We start from the raw sequence: 18849 nt of genomic DNA on the forward strand, positions 1-18849 counted from the left end.
GGGGTAAAACCGGTAAACAAATCGTGAAGTTACGATAATGAAGACGAAAAAAAACAAAAAACAAAAAATGGAGAGCAGATAAAGCTTTTTGTGTTTTTTTTTTGTCTCATCAAGGATACATTTTGTACTACTATAGAAAACTATGAACAGCTGTCAGCAGTAAAAGTTGCCATCACGTCTGGGATGCTTTATATTCACGAGCTTTGTGATCAAGATAGGTGTTTTTGTATTCCTCTTGCATTTTCGTTGGCAGTGGTTTGTTCCAATCTTCCGGGGGGCTCGTGCGGTGCTTCCAAACATCATTATAATAGTGAGGGGCCAATCTTTCGTAACGTCGTTTCGATTCACTTTGAATGACTCTTTCCTAAGAAAAAAAAAGGATGGGATGATAACCAATCTATAGTTTCATTTCTTGTACCATTTTTTTGTGGATTACCAATGCAGGGATGTCATTATGAAGACGATATTTCATGCAATTTTCATAATCTGTCTTCCACTGTGTGCAATCACTGTTTTCCCCAAATATAAAGTACTGGTGAAAACGCCCTCTAATCGATGCACATTCTGTATATTCATCTTTGTAGGACTCGCATGGCCGAACCTGAAAACAGAGAGGATATAGAAAAAAATTTGAGGTATCGGCCAAATACGAAATATCGTCGTACCTACCAACCAAACATTCGGAATATTTTTTCCATCAGTATACTCTGTTCTAGGTTTCGGTTCCTCTTTTCCTTCAGACATCCTTTTATTTACCTTCAATAAAAAATTATGCTATAATGAAATGTACACGTTTAAATGCGTTGTTTACGTCGAAAGTTGGATTTAAACCAATGAACTTTTCGGAAATAATTCCCTTTTGCCCCAGAGTGAAGTTTTGTCAGGAGATCGTCTGCAAAACAGCAACGCATTATAAAGCCATCTAGCGGGCATAATTTCTTTCAATTAGAAAAGTTAAAACATGCACGCACCATTAAAAGCGATAAAAAATTTCTTGGTTTATTAAATAACAAAACAACATTACTAGATCAAAGGTCACCCAAAAGCCATTCTTTGTAAGGTGACTTGTAACTGAGGTAAACAGCAAAAGCAATTTCTTCAGCAAATTCTTTCTTGATTCGTTGTCTTCCTCTAGATTAAAAGAACGGATTTGCATTAAATGTTTCAGAATTTGGAAAGTAAATAAGAATTCAAGAAAGATGAAATTTCACTCTTTTTTGAGGGCGAGCGGTCGGTTCATGAGGGATCTCCATTTGGCGTCGCTCAATCAATTCGGCAATCTCCTCCTGCCTTAGTTCAAATTGACGGACATCATACTCGAAAAGACGTCGGTTTTTGGTTATTTCGCAAACAGCAAATCCACCGGCAATCTTCTTGACATGAACAGTTGCGCTATAACGATGGTTGACAAAAAATTGACTATCGGGGCTGGCGAGCACTTCAAAGCCGAATCCAAATATTTCATTAGCCCAAAGACGCGCTTCGTTGACGGTGGGAAATCTTCGAGAAAAGGTCGTTGAAAGCTGATGTGATCGTAGAAAATATTCCACTTCCGGACAATTTGGTATTTCAGCTTCCATTTGCTGCCAAGAAAAGACTGGCGGTTTCAAAAGGCTAAGCTCTCGAAGTCGACTGTCTATCAACATTTGCAAAACATTCTTGCCATCTTCTGAAGCTAAACATACCTTCCATATGGCTGAGGAAGCCAGCACTACTTGCAAACAATAATTGTTTCGTCCAGTAGGCATTGTAATTTGCCTTAGAAATGCTTTGAGAACAGCGGAATCATTTAGCCAGAGCAAACACTTGAATACATTGACGACGATTGGTTCGCCTTTCTCTGAAACGGACCGAAGGCTGAAAAAATCCCGTTCAACCAAAATTTGGCTAAGTGCTTGGTAGAAATGTTTCATTCCAGGAATATTTTTCACAAACTGACTTAACTTCTTATGAACGTAGATAATGACTTGACAAAGATGTGTGGATTCGATTGCTCGAGCCAGTTCTAGATATCCTTCAACGCGCAATAGATTACTTGATTCACTCCATTCTTCGAGCCGAAACACCATTTCAGCTGCTGTGTTATACGTCGACGATTTCCAACAAAGTGGAGATGCAAATAAAACCGGGCAGAGATGGTTGGCTACGTAGACAGCATTTGCGTGAAGTCCGTGACTGATCAACGACGTTACGAAGACAGTCAACGGTTCCATTTGTTTAGCCATCCTCACGGGAGTGAGAAAACGCCTAATGGCTTCTTCACAGGAATCCCAGCCTGCCAGGGCAATAAGTTTAGCTAAGGTGACAGCAATTTCATTAGTCTGTAGCCCTTCAATTTCTGCCGTTGCAATATCATGCTGATCCTTCGCCAACATTTTGCTTCTAACAGTCTGGAGATCGTCGGTAATCAAGTTGAGCAGAATTAGTCCCTGGTCGATAGCATCTAAATCGATACAAAGTTGCAGCAGGCGATACGTTACTTGGCCGGCCGGTGAGGACGGTTTCCTACTAGGACACCATACAAGCTGGGGATTGGCACAACAGAAAGTCATGGTTCTACCCAATACAAAAAGTACTTCTTCTGCGGGTAATGTCCTTGCTAAACATTCGAGCAAGTCTAGGGCTCCCATGAAACCTATAAATAATAATAACTCTACGTAAAGTATATTTAAAATAGAACTTTATCTTCCATTAAAAAGAAATAATAATAAAAAAATAGATATCGCACCACTTCGGCAAGCCAGATCAATAGTGCTCGTCTTCGGCCAAACTACTAGAAACGCCTGGCAGTAAATACAATCCAATGACGATTCCTCTTCGTGGTTCGTTGAATTCCGAGATTCCGTGTCGTCCCAGTTGGTTTGCAAACGGCTAAACAGAGGATACACCACCTCCGAATCAAAATCGATTTCTAGACCTTGGTACGCAAGAGGAGCGTCCGTGTGAGAAGAAACCCAACACTCGGTACGATATTCTTCTTTCTTCAAAACTCTTTGTAATAAAGGATTGTCCGTGTTCGAAATTGTGCTTGTAGGAGGCTTCATGCGATGGCGAACGCTAGCCAAATGGAGATCTACAAAGTTGACAGATCGGAGAAGACTGGCTGTCAGGCGATCACGACCTTTAAGTCCGGCAAATGAAAGATTGGCAACTGTATAATTGTGCTCTAACGGGATGGCCAAGCATCTCCGCTGAGCGTCATCGGGAAGGCGCCAAGGAGACAGGATCCGTTCGATCTCCTTAGCTGCGAAAAGGAGCGACGCGTCAGCTGGTAACGGCACAAATAGTGAGCGAGTCCATTTCCAGACAAGGCTGAAAGTAAAGACAATTCTCCAGCCCTGCTTCACCTCGGTTAACTCGTGTTCGCAGCCAGTGAAAAAAATGGTAGTATAAAAGCAACGTTTACTGTTTTGAGAATTATCAAAGATACGACTTTCTTTTTGATGATTCACTTTTAAAATTCCACCTTCATAGCCATTTTTTACGGGGATTTGCAGGAACATCACGCCAAATGTTCCTGCATAGAGATTTATGGTAATGCGTTTTACAGCTAAATTAAGAGGCAGTGATGTATACCTGGTTCGCATTCAGCGTCGCGATGGCGAGGTGCGCATCCACCACGTTCAATTATTAAAACACTATGTGGTCGGACTTCTACTAGAGGAAGCTCATTCTCAACCAAACCTAATTGTTGCAGCCCAACGGCAGCCAAAGATGGTACCGTTTGACGAAAAAATATCTCCGCGATGTCGCCATGACGAATAATATGACCTGCATCCATTTGCCAGCTGGCTTTCTTCCCCTTGTTGCCAGACATCATTCCATCACTACTCTTGCAGCAAAGGGTGGGTTCACTAACTTTTTTCAAACGATTAACATCCTGCAATTTTTAATTTGCAGAATTATTTTGTACTAATTGTAAAGATAACATAATATTATTTTCAGGGATTACCTTAATTGTTACCGGCACAGGTATGGTACCCAAACCTTCTACGCTAAACATGGGCAATATGTTTTCTTCAACCATTTGGGTTCCAACAGCAAACTCAAAGTTCTTCTTTTCAGCATCTTCAACTCTTCTTAAAACATCTCTCAAGCCTTCCTCATCCACATTCATTGCTCTATAATACAAACAATGTTAGCTCAATTACATGAAGCAGAGTTTCCCACCAAATTTGAAAAATTCTTTATGATTAAAAATTTAGCACTTGTAATTAGGTTTGACTTACAAGTAGTCTATACAAGGAACTGATAAAATACTGATTTCAAACAGTTTTGCTACATTAATTTGTTTCAGTTGAAATCGCGGATACTAGCAAACTAATACCGACAGCTTGTTTTCACGAAGTAAAAACATGTGTAATCAACGAAGGATCAGTGAGAACAGCAGCAAGATTCATCTGATCCCAGGAGAATTCCCCGTTCGAAAATCCAACACCGAAGGTACGAACAAAATATAGCTGTTGCCAGATCAGTAAAATGGGCACGTTTTTAACCATCATCGACTTCATCATCATCATCATCACCATCATCGTATTCTATTACTCTGGTTTGATGGGTACATCGGTTTGAATTTGATCGTTTGTCGATTTATCAATTACCGTTTTAAAAGTAAAAAACCTTAGGTAAAAGTAAAAGAATTCTAACCGATTATGCAGATTTTTTACATGCTAAAGTTTGTCATATTTTTAGGTTTGTAATTTAATCACGTGTTATTATACCATCTTACCATGTGAACTGACTGTAAGATGCAGTATGCAGATGTGATTATGTGAATGTGTGATGCAAAGTTGCAAACGCCTTAGATGTTAAAGTCTTGACAAATCAATAGAAACGGATGGTGTTTCAAAAAATACCCAATAGCTGTGGTCTATTTGCATTTCTGAATCGATAATGTGTTTTCGGCTCAATCTAATGCAGTCGGCTTTGTGTGTTATTCAATTCAGTGCACCACTAACAGGATTACATCGAAGCTCGTGAGTCGTGAGCACTGAACTGAGTAGATCAAAATCTGTCAATATCCCGAGAAGTGTCATGGCAACGCTGCTTCGCATAGGTCTTTCTTTTGTTGTCAAAATAGTTCCAATTCTCCCTACCCTCTTAAAAAACGCCCCGAAGCGGGGACACGAACACTGTTCAGGTGTGTGTTGTTGTGTGTGGTTCCTGATCTGAGCGGAGTTTCTGTTTCGCAACCTTGTCCTACATTCAATTTATCCGTGAATAGCGTTCAATTATAGAAGCAACCATACTTATTCGCAAAGAAATGCGATCAGTTTGTTTAGTGATCGTCATTCTTGCTCTCAGCATAAGCTGTGGAGACGCAGCCAAGAAACGGAAGAAGTTCGAAGGCGACTTCGAGTTTGCAGATGACGCGGTAGTTACCAAATTATTCCTTGATAGCTTTACGTATTAACTATCACCCTCTTTACAAGAAAACTTAACAAACAAAACCTTCCTGATTACCTGCCTTAAGTAGTTTAGTTAATGTGTTCGTGTAAGATGTTGATAGTTGAAATATTTGTCAACTGAAGTCCTTGCAAACGAGTTTGAGGAATATAAAGGCTGTCAAGTTTGCTTCAGCTTACAGCACCATGCATTTATTGGGGAAGCCTGTTTAGGTAATAATATATACTATAAATTTGTAATGAACTTAACAAAATAGTGATAGCACAAAGTATTGCAAAGGATTCCTAAAGAAGATAAAGAGATCTAAAAGGTCATATAAGGAGGTCATATATTTTATAGTCTAGTATAAAAATAAATATAGATAGAAAGAAATTCAAGCAACCAGGGAAACCAAGATCTTGAAGATGTGTATGTCATGGACTCGGAAAACCGGGTCGACTCCCGGGAATTCATCCAGCTAACCGAACGAGCGATCGATAAAGTCCATTTAAGATTGAAGATGTATAACGTTTCCTTGACATTCTTTTTTCTCGGTTTCTTTTAGCTGGACGGTGCCAAAAGGAATGGTGATAAGAAGACGTGGATTTTTGATCCCGAAAGTAAGACATTTTGTCTCCTTCAAAGAAAATTTCGTTTTAAAAATAAAAACAAGAGCTTCAACACCCGCTTGCATTGAATAATAAACAGGTGAACTGTGCCAAGCATTGAAATGCCGCAAAGAGGAGCGGTGTCTTTTGGAGAACGACTACACCGCTGTTTGCGTCAGCCGAGCAGAGATAAAACGAAATGGGTATTGCTATTTTCAATTTATGGTCAATTTTAAAACTGCCGGTTTTGACGCCATATCTTTATAGTGATGTAGTAATCCCCAAAAGCGAAAGCCGCAGTAGCTCGACCACAACTGCTCGTTCGCTGGACGACGAGGACGATGATTACGATATCGAGGACGATGAAGAAGATGATGACGTAATGGATATCGACGATAAAGATACAATAAATTTGAATGAGGTAATAATCTAAATTTTTAATTATTGTTGCCGACTATTCTTGTTCCTGACATCCCTCGGTGTAGAACGAAGAAAACAATGTAGATGATGACCTCGGCTTGGAATTTTATGATCTTGACGGAGGAGAAGACAACAATTCCCGAAAACTGAAATTCACTACCCCAGCTTCGGCCCTGCTAAAGTACCATTTTCTTCTTTCTCGCCTTAAAATAATTATTTTAACGCTATATTGCTTATAGAAAATGTACACCTTGCCCGGTTGTTAAGCCGTCCTACATCTGTGCAACAGATAACACCACATATAGCTCCATTTGCAAGATGGATTACGCTAATTGCATGCACGACACTCTCGTCAAAGTTGCTTGCAAGGGTTTTTGCCCCTGTCCCACCGCCTCGCAGCTCAAAAAAGAAAAACAGGCCATGCGACTTTCGCAGTTTGAGAGCAAATACAAGTCTACCATCGAGGGTGCTAAAGAGCCTTCGGCCTTTAAACCCAAAGTAATTTTTGCTCCCGATGTGGTCAAATTCAAGAAAGAGCTCTTTGGAAAGAAAAAGTCTAAAGTGAACGATGCCGCATCAATGTTTGATGCGTCGACTGACAAATATAGGAAACGAGGTTACAATGATGTCTTGATTGAGAAGAAGGAAACCCCAATTTCATCTGGTATTTAAAAAATAGCCCTTACCTTTTTGGTTATCATCGTCCGTAAGCATTAATCGATTTCTTCCCCAGTGGACACTGAATGTAGCGATACAACTTTCAACACTATGGGTAACAGGCTCTTGGATTGGTTTTCCGTGCTCATGGCTCAACCTGGACAGAAGAAGCACATAAAATCAAGAGGTAGATCCTCTTCCCCAAGTACTTTTTGTTTATCAACCCACCTGATTTTTCTGTCGTTTTAGCTCATTTCTCTTCAGCTTGTGCCAAAGAAGTCGTTTGGATGTTCGGTTATTTGGACAGCAATAAAGACAATCAGCTCTCAATGAGTGAGCTGTATGATCTGGAACACAATGAACGTGAAAGCTGTCTAAAACCTTTCTTGGATAAATGCGACGACAATAGGTAATCATTTCGAAAGTAAAATGTTATAACCGATGCTTACTGTAAACATTTTCACCGAATAGGGATATCTTCTTAACAAGCTCTGAATGGTGCCGATGCTTCAGCAAAGCCGACCGTCCATGCGTTGCAATGCGAAGGCGTTCTAAGCCCGGATTGTTGGGCGCTTACATCCCAACTTGCGATTCAGACGGTTTCTTTTTACCTACCCAGTGTCACACGGCTGTTGGTACTTGCTGGTGTGTGGATAAGCATGGTGTTGAGCAGAACGGTTCGCGGGCTAGAGGCAAACCTGATTGCGGTATATTTTATAATTACAATTTAAATTTTTTACAGTAATCCAATTACCTGTATTTTTGTTTTTTTTTTTTACTATAGAACGAGTTTTGCAGAGGAATGGCCTTATGAATTCATTAGGTGACAATGATAAGGAAGATTCGATTAGCCAACTTGACGATTCCGACGAGATGGAAGAGGGGAGTGGAGATTACTAAATAGATATTTAGAGGCTTGTTTCTCGTTCCTTGTTTCTTTGTTAAAGTCCCCCTTTCCTTTTTTAAAACTATAACTCTAGCTTTGTTCGCGCAGCTTGTAATGAGATTTCATTTTACTAGGCTAGACGTCAATTTTAAGATGATTTGAAAGTACCCGTTTCGAATCTCAAATCAGGCATTCCGCGTTCTCACGGTGAACATTTCTGCCGTTGTACACACCTCACGAATTTTCACCATCGCCATGATCAATCCTGCCCTGAGAAACAAATATGCAATACTCTTTGTAACCCGACATGCTGCTGCCCGTCTCTGCCGAGTTATTCCTAACTATCGTAGCATTCTATATCCATAGCAATGATTTCCATAATTTGAATATGTCTCGTGTGACAGTTGTTTTAATTAATCTTGGCGGCATCACTAATTCAAATACAATTAAGTTGTAACGCCAAATAGATTGTTTTAATTTCTTTTAACTATATGGACATAATTACAGATGCAACTCATCCTTGACCGGTTCAAAATAAGACTCGATCTTTTCAGGGGTGCACTCCTCTAAGCTGGACGGTTTCCATTTAGGGTTTTGGTCTTTATCGATCAACAGGGCTCGGACACCTATAAGGAAAAATGATTGAGCTACGATTACCAAAACAAATTATAAGGTATTTTGCCTTCAGGGAAGTCGTGGTCGGCAACGAATCGTTGTGATAGTCGGTATTCCATTTGCAGGCATTCGGCGAGAGTCTGTTCCGAACCCTCGTCTAGGGCCCGTTTCGTGACTTTTAAGCGCAAACGGTGACATTTTTCGAATTGTCACTAATGTATCCTTTGCAAAAGGGTCGCTAGAAGCTTGCAATCGAGAAATTATTTCTTCGACGGAAGGGGCTGAAAAGCAATCATTGATTAGTGGCAGATGGGGCTCTAGTGAGAAGGGCTGCTGTAAAAACGATGCTGACTTCGTAAATTTCGCTAGACAGCCTTCAATCTCAACATTCTGAAAAGAAAATATGAAAAAAAATCTTAGACCAGAAACTAGAGTTTTAACATTGACAAATCTTGCCTGTGAATTCATTTTCAAAGATAGAAGTTCTTCCTTAATGTCATCTACTTCTTTATTATTCACAGCATGAGTGGAAATGCCAGCATGGTAGACATCAGCTCCTAAAAGCCATTTTAAATGTATTTAGATTCTAGTCCATTTCTGTTTAAGCTTTGCTTAAATTTTACCTTTCAGGCGGTAGCCTGTCAATGCAAGGAACATGCCAAGTTTGCCAGTAAGTCTAGGAAGGAAGTATGTACCTCCAACCTAATCCAAACTTTAAACAGATAAAATCCTTTTCTTTTTACTTAGACTACCATAGGTTTTTTACCTCTGGCACAAAGCCAATTGCTGTTTCTGGCATAGCAAATAGTGTTTTTTCAGATGAGACTCTGTAATATCCATGCACAGACAGTCCAACCCCCCCACCCATGGTAATGCCATCAATGAGGGCTATATAGGGTGTTTGCAGTGTTGAAATCAGATAATTTAGCTGGTATTCTTCCCGGAAGAAGTCACTGAACAGAGTGCTTGTGGGTTGGTTTCTCGATTCAATGATGCTGCGAACATCACCACCGGCACAAAAGGCTTTTTCACCAGCACCATGAATAATTATCAAAACTTTTTCTTCATTTTCCCACTGTTTCAGGACAGGAGTAATCTTTCTGATCATGTTTAGGTTTAAAGCATTTAATGCTTTGGGCCTGTTGAGGGTGATGACACATTTGTTGCCATGTGTTTCTAAAATTACCTCGTCTTCGCTGCTACTGGAGTTACCAGAGACGTGACGAACTTGGCTCATTTGCCTAGAGATTAAGTTTCGGTAACCATTAGTTGATATTTTGGCTACGCTACGGGAAAAACAGAGTCTTCCTGCGTGCCCAAGCATCTATGTAAAATCCAAACAAAATTAACAAATAAAAACTACTTAATTTTAATGCGAACATTCACAATGAAAGATTTAATTCTCAATGTCCTTACCTTACCGTTTTTAATACAAGTGGGTGATTACGAATTAGGAGCGGATGAATAAACTTCAAAAATTCTAGTTGTTGTTGCCTGACCTTAAACGCCACCTAGTGATAATAAATTGTATTCATCTACGCCATCTATTAAGATGTGCAGAAAGTTCCGACTGATCATTTCTTAACGTTTCCGTATATTAAACACATAGAAACAAATTAAGCTCTGGATTGCCCAATTGGCGTCATATTGCATTAAAAATTTGATGTGTAATTACATATGCCATCACATGATCATTTTGAGCTTTGGCGTAGAGGAATGGGTTGGGAATCGTTCAAAAAGAACGTCTCCTCATCAATATCCTTAGCATCACCCGAATTTAATTTACTGTCAATCGCAACGATGATTGAACTATTGCTATCAAAGCACTTGAAGACATCATACTTTGGAGACAAATAGCCCTGAACGAAGACATTTTTGGCGACAGCTGACACAATCAACTGCAGCACAATTGATGCAAGCATTAAAAACGTGCGGAAAGGAAATCGTTGTTCCAGAGTTTCTTCGTCGTAGAATGGAAATTTTAAGACTGCTGGAAGATTTAGAAGTTGCTCGCCGCCTAAAATTCAAAGTTTTCATCATTCAAGAGATAAAAGTGGAAAGAGAAAAACAAAAAAATGGGTTGCGACGTACTTAAAACCCTGAGGGTAAAGCCTGTTACGAAAGCAGTTATGCATCCGTAAGTGTTGGTATAGTCTCCTGCGTAAATGACAAGGAGGAGTTGAGGGAATAGAACCACGTAGACCACATCGGCGCACAGATATCTGTTGAGATATGATTGTTATTGTTACACATAGTAAACAAAATAACAAAAATCTGGTGCGAGCCAAGCAAAACATTACGTCAGCCCATAGATAGTGTTGACTGTAATAGCCATTACAGTGCCAAGACCTGCTGATACGACGATTGAAACCCACATAACGTGGACTAAATGATGCTCGGAAGACTAGAAAGAGGAATAAAGACAGGGTTATTGAGCACGTATGAGATGTGAAAAAAGATACGTTTGTTCATCATTCTTTACTTTGGGAAAAAATACAGTTTTGTAGATGTTATGAACAAACATGGAGCTAGTGGACAACACGGTCGAATCTGCTGACGACATAATGGCTGCCGACACGGCGCCGAGACCGATAAACGATACCCACTACGAGAAAAAGAATGGGAAAAACACACTTTTAAAAATTACGCAATAAAAAGAAATCCATTCGTGAATACCTTTGGCGTCAGGTATTGAAGAATCAACGGTAGAATCGATTTGATTTCTTCGGGTGTCGTGATGTCTTGGCCATACTCCGTCCCGTTTTTCCAATCTGCAAAGGCAAAATGGATAAAAGTCGTTAATGTTTTCTTGATAACATTGGGAATTTGTTATTTCATTTTTTTACCAGTAACACGAGCAACGGAACCCAGAATGGCCGGTGGGACGGCCAGGATAAGGCAGCCAAAGGCTGCAATGTAGGACAGGTACTGCGCCTGTTGAGGAGAACGACATGCTAACACCCGCTGAAAGTACACTTGCCAAGGGATGCCACCAAGGATGATGAGCAAATAAATATCGACGTAGCTACCAACAGAAGACAGTGGAATGGTGCCCAACCAGTCCACTTGGCTCATAGCCTCGTGGTCAACAGCTGGATGAGTCCAAACAAATGGAATGCAGAATAGCTATTACACACAAAAAATAATTGCGTTGTATAAAAACAATTCGGGGTGCGATTAATATCTAATACCAGGCCAAAGAGGACACAGGCGAGCTGAATGACATCCGTATAGGCAACGCTGTAAAGGCCACCAAACAGTGTGTAGGTAACAGCTACAGCTGCGCTGATAATTATCGAAAGAGTATTGTCCAGTCCCAACATAACGGTGAAAATGGATCCTTCAACACAGCTAAAATTAAACATTTTGACAGCCAAAAAATTTTTGAAAATGTATTTCTGATGTGTTACCTAGAGCTGAGAGGATAGCGGCGGACCAGAATATCTCTCCACACAAGGCAGGCAAAAACAATAGTCCACCAACACGGGATCCGTATTTCTCCTGGAACGGATCGAGCATGGTAACGTATCCTCGACCTTTATGAGCCATGCGCATCGGTTTGGCGAAAAACATTCCACCTTACGTTCAGTTTGAAGAAGATAAAAATCAAAATTTGGTTCGTCGCCTTACTTGGACACTTAGGGACTAATTATTGAATACGTACCAAGTAAAAGACTCATGGAATATCCAAAAGCCATTGTGGAACACTTGAGAAAGCCACCGGTGAAAGCGCTTTCGCAAGTTCCGTTGATGTAACCTCCCGCCACCCATGTGGCTGTATGTTGTTAAAAACCTGTTCATTGTACACCAAACTTACCCCTCTTGTGTACTGAATCGTGGAAAGATTTGATCGTTACCCGTCATAGTCAAAACTCCGACAAATAATCCCATGTCACGTCCAGCTAGCATAATGTTCTCGGACCGGTTGGCGCCGCTTACGACCCGCATTCGCTCGAACTTCCTCTTTTGCTTCCATCCGACCCAGATGCCGACAGCAAGGATCAAACAGTAAAACAGGGCCACCGAAATTACACCGCCTATATTAACGTTCATCTGTGCAAACGAAGCTGTAGAACGAAAAATTGACGAAGATAAGCTTTATGACGGTGAAACAAAACTGAAACAATAACAACAATGTAGGGCCAATAAAGAAAGAACAAAAGATATCCTACGATAGGCTAACTTATCAAACTGGCTAGTTTGGGCAGACAACAAAAACCGATTGGACGGCGTAAGTGCGTGTGCTAGTGACGTCCTCCCTCTATATGACTGCGCACGTGCGGCGGATGTTAGACCGTCGCGACGAGTCGGTTGTCGTAAACGATACTCACTTGTCACGTGATCTTTGCATCTAGTGATGGGCAGCTAGAAGGTTATGCAGTACCGCTGGTGATATCTGAAGCAGGAGTAACGACTGACTAGTTTCCTTTGTTCACTTTTCTGCACACGGACGTGGCGGCAACGACACAGTTGATTGACCTAATGCAATATTCCTAGAAAGTTAAGAAATCGATTAGGATTGATTTTATTGTTTTAAAAAATTGCAGTTTGAAAATACAATGGTAGTGTAAAATTTACGTTTGGCATTGGCGATATGAAGAAAAGCAGGAAGGGTTTTTCAGACTAAGCAAAAACCAGTTGGAAGAGACCCTTATTTGATGGAGAAATGAGGGTATAGCTATACTAAAAATAGAGTTTCTGAAGGTATGCTGGACTTGTTCCAATGCAATTCAGCTCTGCCAGATTGAAAAAGAAAAAACTTTTTCTTAGCTTGAAGTCCTTACATCAGACTCAATTACAGTGTTGGGGGGAGAAAAAGAGAAAAGAATGAAAGCTTCTGGGACCTATATATCTTATGACTACCGATCCATTCTCTTTCTGTATTACCATTACTATCTATTTCTAGAAAATAGTAGATATTATCTAAAGGGTCAACAGGTTTACAATAGTCAAAAGGAAACAAACTTCAGATTGTTATGCAATCGTAGACTTTGGTTTTCCTTACTTCCCAACTCACATTTTAGACAGGGTTGGTGCTCAAGTTACATATATATCCTTTCACATTCAGAACTTACCAAGATACGCAAACGTTAATAACCACGGCAAATTTCAGCGAACAACTATACTTACCCAGTTTGCAACACAACGCTTATATGTACCTAAAGCGTTTAATCAGCACTAGCCAACATATCTTTTTAGTTATTAATGGCTACTGTATACCTGCATTTGAATTCCCGATTAAAATTGTGATATATTATTGTTCACAATATCATACAAAACACCAAGAAAAAAATCGTGTGAACATTACTCGTTTAAAAGTCTTAATCTAAATAACTACGAACATAATCCAAAATCCGAGTTGTTCGAATTCAATTTTCAAAATGGTGTGGATCGAAATGTTGTCTGCAACGAATATTTCAAAAAGTGGCGGCCATTGGCATGGTTGCCAAACTAACGAAAACCCGGTGGTTTTGTCAGGGTTTTCGTTTTTGACATCTTGAATTCTGTTGAATTCTTGATCAGGCTCGCTGCCTATACTACTCGTCCACGTCAACGTATGGTACTGCCCAACTACCCAAAACAAACTAATCTGATCCTTGAAAACGATGATTTTATGTGTTCCATGAAATCCTTGCAAATTTGGATAATAGCTCGTCTGATTGCATGTGTGGCTATTCAAAGCTGTTTTTGTACTCTTCTATTGATTAACGTTCGCGTTTGAGTAGGCAAAACTCAATTTAAGGTGTAAACAATCAGTGGCACCCCCCATCTCTACTGTTGATGAAATCAACAACAGCAAAAAATTATATAAAATGGCTTACCATACATTACGCCAAGAGTATATGTTGATGCCCCCAGTAACACGGGCTTACACTACTGTTTGTTTGCTCACTTCCATTGCAGTTGTAAGTAATACATACTTGAATCCAGCTTGAGATAGTGTCTACTAAATTGCAAATAATTCTATTCTTTAGCAACTGGATGTAGTATCACCTTTCCAACTATATTTCAATCCTTTGCTCATCACTCAAAAGTTTGAGGTAGCAAAAAAATTCTAAATCTGTAATTATTATTATTCAAAATGTGAAGAAAAAGATTTAATTTTTTCTAGATATGGAGACTACTAACTCCCTTCTTCTTCTTTGGGACTTTCAGTTTCAATTTTCTGTTCAACATGATTTTTACCTATCGCTATTGTAGAATGCTAGAGGAAGGCTCGTTCAGAGGTAGAACAGCTGATTTTGTTTACATGTTCATATTTGGCTGCATCACTACAGTGGTAACTACATTTTTAAAAAAGAAACAACATATCTCATTCTAATGCTTAACTGTTTGTTTTCTTAGATATGTGCCTGGTTTGTAAACTTGTTGTTTCTGGGACACTCACTTACCACTATGTTTGTCTATATATGGGCTCGACGAAATCCTTACGTTAGGATGAATTTCTTCGGCCTTCTACCTTTTCGAGTAAATAAGATAATGCAATCCGTCTGTGTCGCATTAAAAAAATTGTCCATCTTCAGGCCCCATACTTGCCCTGGGTTCTCGTGGCTTTTTCCGTTCTATTGGGGAACAGCGTGTTGGTGGACATTCTTGGAATCGCTATCGGTCACCTGTATTTCTTCCTAGAAGACGTATTTCCCAATCAACCAGGTGGTCGAAGACTTTTGGCCACGCCCCGCCTACTGTATTCACACATTTTAACATATTTCGCTATAAATTTGGTGACTTCATTCGGCTTACTGCATTTCTAGGAAACTGTTGTTCGACACGCACATCGAGGATCCCATTTATAATCCTGCCCCTGATGAGCGTCCTGGAGGTTTTGATTGGGGTGCAGCAGGGGCGCCTGGAGCTGCAGAACAACCAAGAGAGAACGAAAATCAGTGAAAATATCTGTTCAAAATTACTACATGATAAAAAAGAAAACTAAATAAATGGAAATTTGTTAAATATGTAGCTGGTGTTTGCCCTCATTATGTGCTTCACTGTGGCCCGGTTTTCTTTCGCTTATCAATGACCGACTAGCATTGACATACTGCTTTGTTGCAACGTTTACATTTATCCGGCGCTTTCCCCTTTCTCCTTTTATGGCCATCTTTTAAGCGTGTCAAGTTTACACGCAATCAACCGTAGTGTCCATGGTGCAGCTCTTCGCCCATCGAAAATCCCAATATTCAACGACACTACATTCGATCCGGAGCGCATTAGCAGATAAGTATTTTAAATAATAAACCAATACTTTTCCTCTTGCAGGTCAAAGATGCAATGGGAAAAATATTATTATTATTATTATTTTTTAAACATTTCTAGTAGATAAATGATTAATTGCTAATGATGGTCTTTCAAACCATCTTTGTTTTTCGTCAAAACACCGCTGTACATGATTTGTGCATAAAAATAATCAAGAGGAAGGAGCAGTTTTTCAACCTTGAAAATTATACATTTCCACTCCCAGTAAATGTCCAAATAACTGGTTAAGTACTGCGCCTTGTTCGGAGTGCGCCAAAGATTTCCAAATACAAACTCGAAGGTCGCCAATCTGTCAAACTAAGTCGACTTGATTTTTTTTTTTGGGGGGGGGAGGGGGGATTGTTTGCTTATTTGATTATTTGGTTGTTTCTGCTTATTTTGCTATTTGAATCCTAACCTGACTCTATAGCATTGAATCATTCCATGGAATTGAATTTTAGAAGGCTAACCTAGAAGTTCGCTGCCCTTATCACACACAGTGCTTAATTCCGCTTTCAAGGACTGAAGCTCACTTAAAAGCTTCAAAACATCCAATGACTGTTAGCAGACAGCCATTCAGTTGAAACTGCAGTTCAAAACACTGATCCTGCAGAATGATGGAATATGCAAACAAACATGAATTGAAATTAATACATTTTTTGACATACATAACTCTATGGGTGATTGTACAACAATTCAGTGACTACTTTTACCACTCTCTTTCTCTTCAAGTAGCCTGAGATATTCTCGTTCACGCTTTTCCTTCATCTCACGTATAGTGTCCTCAAAGGCCTTCTTGTTCACTCTATTTTCAGTAGGATACATTTCTCTTCTCAGATTTATCATCCAATCTTCAAAATATTCTGCCTGGTTAAAGTAGTAGAACAGCCCAACTGGGAAAACCATATACAGGGCCATTTTGGCTGCTTCTAGCTGCCAACCTCCCATGTTTAGATTCAGTAATCTGATAGAAAGAAAAACTTTGTTAATTGATTTTATTGGTGAGAAGAAACAATAAATATTTCAATTTTCACTTTTTCAAAAAGCCTTTATTCGGGAAACACAGTTTAACTCAAGGATAATAACGTAGCACATGTGCAGTGGCGGGAGAAAGTCACGCAATGAAAACAGCTGAGCTTAATTCTGTTCTGCTAGCCGTTGCCATGGCGCCGCGTTTAAAATGCCCAAAACAATCAACTGACATTTTTGTTGGGACACCACTAAAATTTAAACGAAATGGGCCGACAATCAGTTCAAAATGTTGTAGATTCTTTCAATGATAAAATATTTCCAGGTTTATCCGATGTACCCCAAGATTTCTCATTCGTATCGGGCCAAAGTGACATAGGTATCATATCAGATCTCTCCAAAGTGGGAATCTAAACTTGATAATTTACGTTCAATGTTATTTGAATATTTCAATTTTAGTATACGATGTTAAATCGAGTTTGGTACTGCAAATGTCACTGTATTTCAATTTGGTCTATTACCCAGTGTGGTTGGTAATCATCTTCACTTCATTTGTAACAAAGGTACACTGAAATGGCAGATCAATCTTTTTATTCTGGTTAACTTTCACATTTGCATCTTCAGGCCCAGTGCTTTGGCTGGTTTTCTTATCTACTCCTCGGTATTGGGGTGTCAACCATGCTAATAATGGAAGCCACTAGGATTTACCTTGGCATGTCAGGCAACATGAGCGAGCAAGTGACTGAGCTTTCCACATTCTGGTTCACTACGCTGCTTGTTCAATTGCCTTTGGTTGCCATCATCCTCATAGTGGCTTTGAGCTTGAGCCAAGTCATGGAGGTAGTCGCCTTGTCAATTTCCACATCTCTAATGGCGGTCCAATTATGCGTCTCGTTTACTACACTACGCAACGTCTCCCGCCTGCGCCAATTTTTGAAACCTTGAACAAAAAACGAAACGAATAGTACGTTATAGCCATATAAGCTACCACACTTAAAAGCATGGAGTTTTCTCATAATAATTCCTATCCTTTGACAGGCATTTTATTAAGCGCATCACGCGTTACAAGACAATCCATTTCGAAACGAATAGAGATAATAAAATGTCCTGTAATCTAATCATAGGACATGCGTGCAAAACCCTTGCCGAAACTATTACTATTTTTGATTCAATTTCTTTGAGAGGACTGATTCTTCTGCTTCATTTAAGTTTCTGGCGAATAACCAGCGACCTTGACACGGCTGAATGGGTGCGATGCAAACACATAGACTCTACTACAGCCAATAAGTGAAAGGAGGTCCGATGAGTCATATTGCTGTTGTAGTAGAGTATAGTCGTCGTAGTAAACACGCACAAAAAAAAACACTCTATATGGTATCATAGAGACCGAGTATATAGAGAAAGAGAAAAAAAGGGAGGAGAAAATGTTTAATCGCATTGGAATGTTGTGAAAAATTGTTTCTTAAACCTATTGATCCGAGAAACGTGGAAGGATGACGAGGAATGTAGGGGGAGGTGAGGCGGTGTGAAAAAAAAAGGACAACAACTTCTTGAAGAGTTCATTTAATTTACTCCGTGTAAAAAACCAATTCGACAGGTCATCGGCATCTGTACACGACGAGGTCACCACGAGTTTTGTGGGAAATTCTGTTTCGCCTTCAGTTCATCTTCGTCTTATACAAGAAGTTTTGAAGGACTCTTGGATGGCCCGTGTGACCTGTTCATGATACCTTGACCTGCTTTCCTTCTTCTAACTTGTATAAGTTTTTACCTTGCCTTCTCATCGTTTTCAGTTGAGTTTTTCCCCTTTTTTTTTTTTTGCTTTGATTTTGGATGTAAATACATCGTTGGCCATGGCAGACGACGTCATTTGTGCAGGAGGGAAATTCCCAGTTGTATGCATACACTACACAGCCACAATAACGTGGATATATTATACAGAGAGAGTGAAAATGGAGAGAAAAAAAAAAAAAATGGCTTCTCGTCTGTGTGATGGATGATGCCGGAGCAATGCTCAGAGACGGGCATCTTCAAATGAAAATGATCCACCTGAGACGCGCTATTCCGCTGTTGCAA

The 18849-nt window shown here is 39.8% G+C and overlaps 7 protein-coding genes across 17 annotated transcripts; 3 read left to right on the forward strand and 4 right to left on the reverse strand.

Annotated features, from left to right (window-relative positions):
- Nucleotides 1-79: 79 nt before the first annotated feature.
- LOC116920732 (UPF0545 protein C22orf39 homolog) lies at nt 80-892 on the reverse strand. The gene is made up of 4 exons (XM_032926834.2): nt 812-892; nt 670-756; nt 437-601; nt 80-364 (listed from the first exon to the last, which is right to left on the reverse strand). The coding sequence occupies exons 2-4, from the start codon at nt 742-744 to the stop codon at nt 173-175; spliced, it is 432 nt and encodes a 143-aa protein (XP_032782725.2). The 5' UTR covers nt 745-756; nt 812-892; the 3' UTR covers nt 80-172.
- Nucleotides 748-7222, reverse strand: LOC116918583. 6 transcript variants are annotated; one of them, XR_006641728.1, is made up of 7 exons: nt 4230-4622; nt 3953-4121; nt 3577-3880; nt 2729-3517; nt 1212-2653; nt 1025-1131; nt 748-892 (listed from the first exon to the last, which is right to left on the reverse strand). XR_006641728.1 is itself a non-coding variant. In XM_045167267.1 (6 exons), exons 2-6 carry the CDS (start codon nt 4115-4117, stop codon nt 1099-1101), a joined length of 2733 nt encoding a protein of 910 aa, XP_045023202.1. In that variant the 5' UTR covers nt 4118-4121; nt 7100-7222; the 3' UTR covers nt 977-1098. The 6 variants fall into 6 exon arrangements, 4 of the variants coding, with proteins under 4 accessions (XP_045023202.1, XP_045023196.1, XP_032780207.2 ...); XR_006641727.1 differs by having other exon boundaries at nt 825-922; XM_045167267.1 differs by lacking the exons at nt 748-892; nt 4230-4622 and adding an exon at nt 7100-7222 and having other exon boundaries at nt 977-1131.
- Nucleotides 5100-8420, forward strand: LOC116919075 (proteoglycan Cow). Of its 2 annotated transcripts, none has more exons than XM_045167292.1 (10): nt 5100-5374; nt 5951-6005; nt 6094-6196; nt 6261-6372; nt 6479-6594; nt 6653-7077; nt 7147-7257; nt 7320-7479; nt 7542-7777; nt 7855-8420. In XM_045167292.1, exons 1-10 carry the CDS (start codon nt 5264-5266, stop codon nt 7968-7970), a joined length of 1545 nt encoding a protein of 514 aa, XP_045023227.1. In that variant the 5' UTR covers nt 5100-5263; the 3' UTR covers nt 7971-8420. The 2 variants fall into 2 exon arrangements, with proteins under 2 accessions (XP_045023227.1, XP_032780839.2); XM_032924948.2 differs by having other exon boundaries at nt 5101-5374; nt 6261-6414.
- Nucleotides 8348-10080, reverse strand: LOC116919637 (3-hydroxyisobutyryl-CoA hydrolase, mitochondrial). The gene is given in 7 exon segments (XM_032925660.2): nt 8348-8582; nt 8639-8753; nt 8755-8961; nt 9028-9128; nt 9195-9273; nt 9338-9895; nt 9988-10080. Coding segments are annotated over 6 exon segments (1185 nt in total). The 5' UTR covers nt 9988-10080; the 3' UTR covers nt 8348-8457.
- A 65-nt stretch (nt 10081-10145) lies between these two features.
- Nucleotides 10146-13940, reverse strand: LOC116919035 (high-affinity choline transporter 1). 5 transcript variants are annotated; one of them, XM_045167274.1, is made up of 13 exons: nt 13792-13940; nt 13150-13307; nt 12903-13064; nt 12429-12638; nt 12236-12346; nt 11982-12149; nt 11763-11911; nt 11418-11697; nt 11248-11342; nt 11054-11176; nt 10872-10975; nt 10663-10793; nt 10146-10588 (listed from the first exon to the last, which is right to left on the reverse strand). In XM_045167274.1, the coding sequence occupies exons 4-13, from the start codon at nt 12622-12624 to the stop codon at nt 10263-10265; spliced, it is 1683 nt and encodes a 560-aa protein (XP_045023209.1). In that variant the 5' UTR covers nt 12625-12638; nt 12903-13064; nt 13150-13307; nt 13792-13940; the 3' UTR covers nt 10146-10262. The 5 variants fall into 5 exon arrangements, with proteins under 5 accessions (XP_045023209.1, XP_045023210.1, XP_032780795.2 ...); XM_045167275.1 differs by lacking the exon at nt 13150-13307; XM_032924904.2 differs by lacking the exons at nt 12903-13064; nt 13150-13307; nt 13792-13940 and adding an exon at nt 12744-12896.
- A 164-nt stretch (nt 13941-14104) lies between these two features.
- LOC116919945 (derlin-2) lies at nt 14105-15527 on the forward strand. The gene is made up of 6 exons (XM_045167306.1): nt 14105-14477; nt 14547-14612; nt 14684-14851; nt 14917-15039; nt 15096-15259; nt 15327-15527. The coding sequence occupies exons 1-6, from the start codon at nt 14385-14387 to the stop codon at nt 15460-15462; spliced, it is 750 nt and encodes a 249-aa protein (XP_045023241.1). The 5' UTR covers nt 14105-14384; the 3' UTR covers nt 15463-15527.
- Nucleotides 15528-17012: 1485 nt separating this feature from the next.
- Nucleotides 17013-18632, forward strand: LOC116920527 (transmembrane protein 17). The gene is made up of 4 exons (XM_032926654.2): nt 17013-17152; nt 17233-17336; nt 17398-17737; nt 17812-18632. The coding sequence occupies exons 1-3, from the start codon at nt 17041-17043 to the stop codon at nt 17716-17718; spliced, it is 537 nt and encodes a 178-aa protein (XP_032782545.1). The 5' UTR covers nt 17013-17040; the 3' UTR covers nt 17719-17737; nt 17812-18632.
- The last annotated feature ends 217 nt before the right edge of the window (nt 18633-18849 follow it).

Source organism: Daphnia magna, linkage group LG1 (assembly GCF_020631705.1).
Source record: "Daphnia magna isolate NIES linkage group LG1, ASM2063170v1.1, whole genome shotgun sequence".
Classification (NCBI taxonomy): domain Eukaryota; kingdom Metazoa; phylum Arthropoda; class Branchiopoda; order Diplostraca; family Daphniidae; genus Daphnia; species Daphnia magna.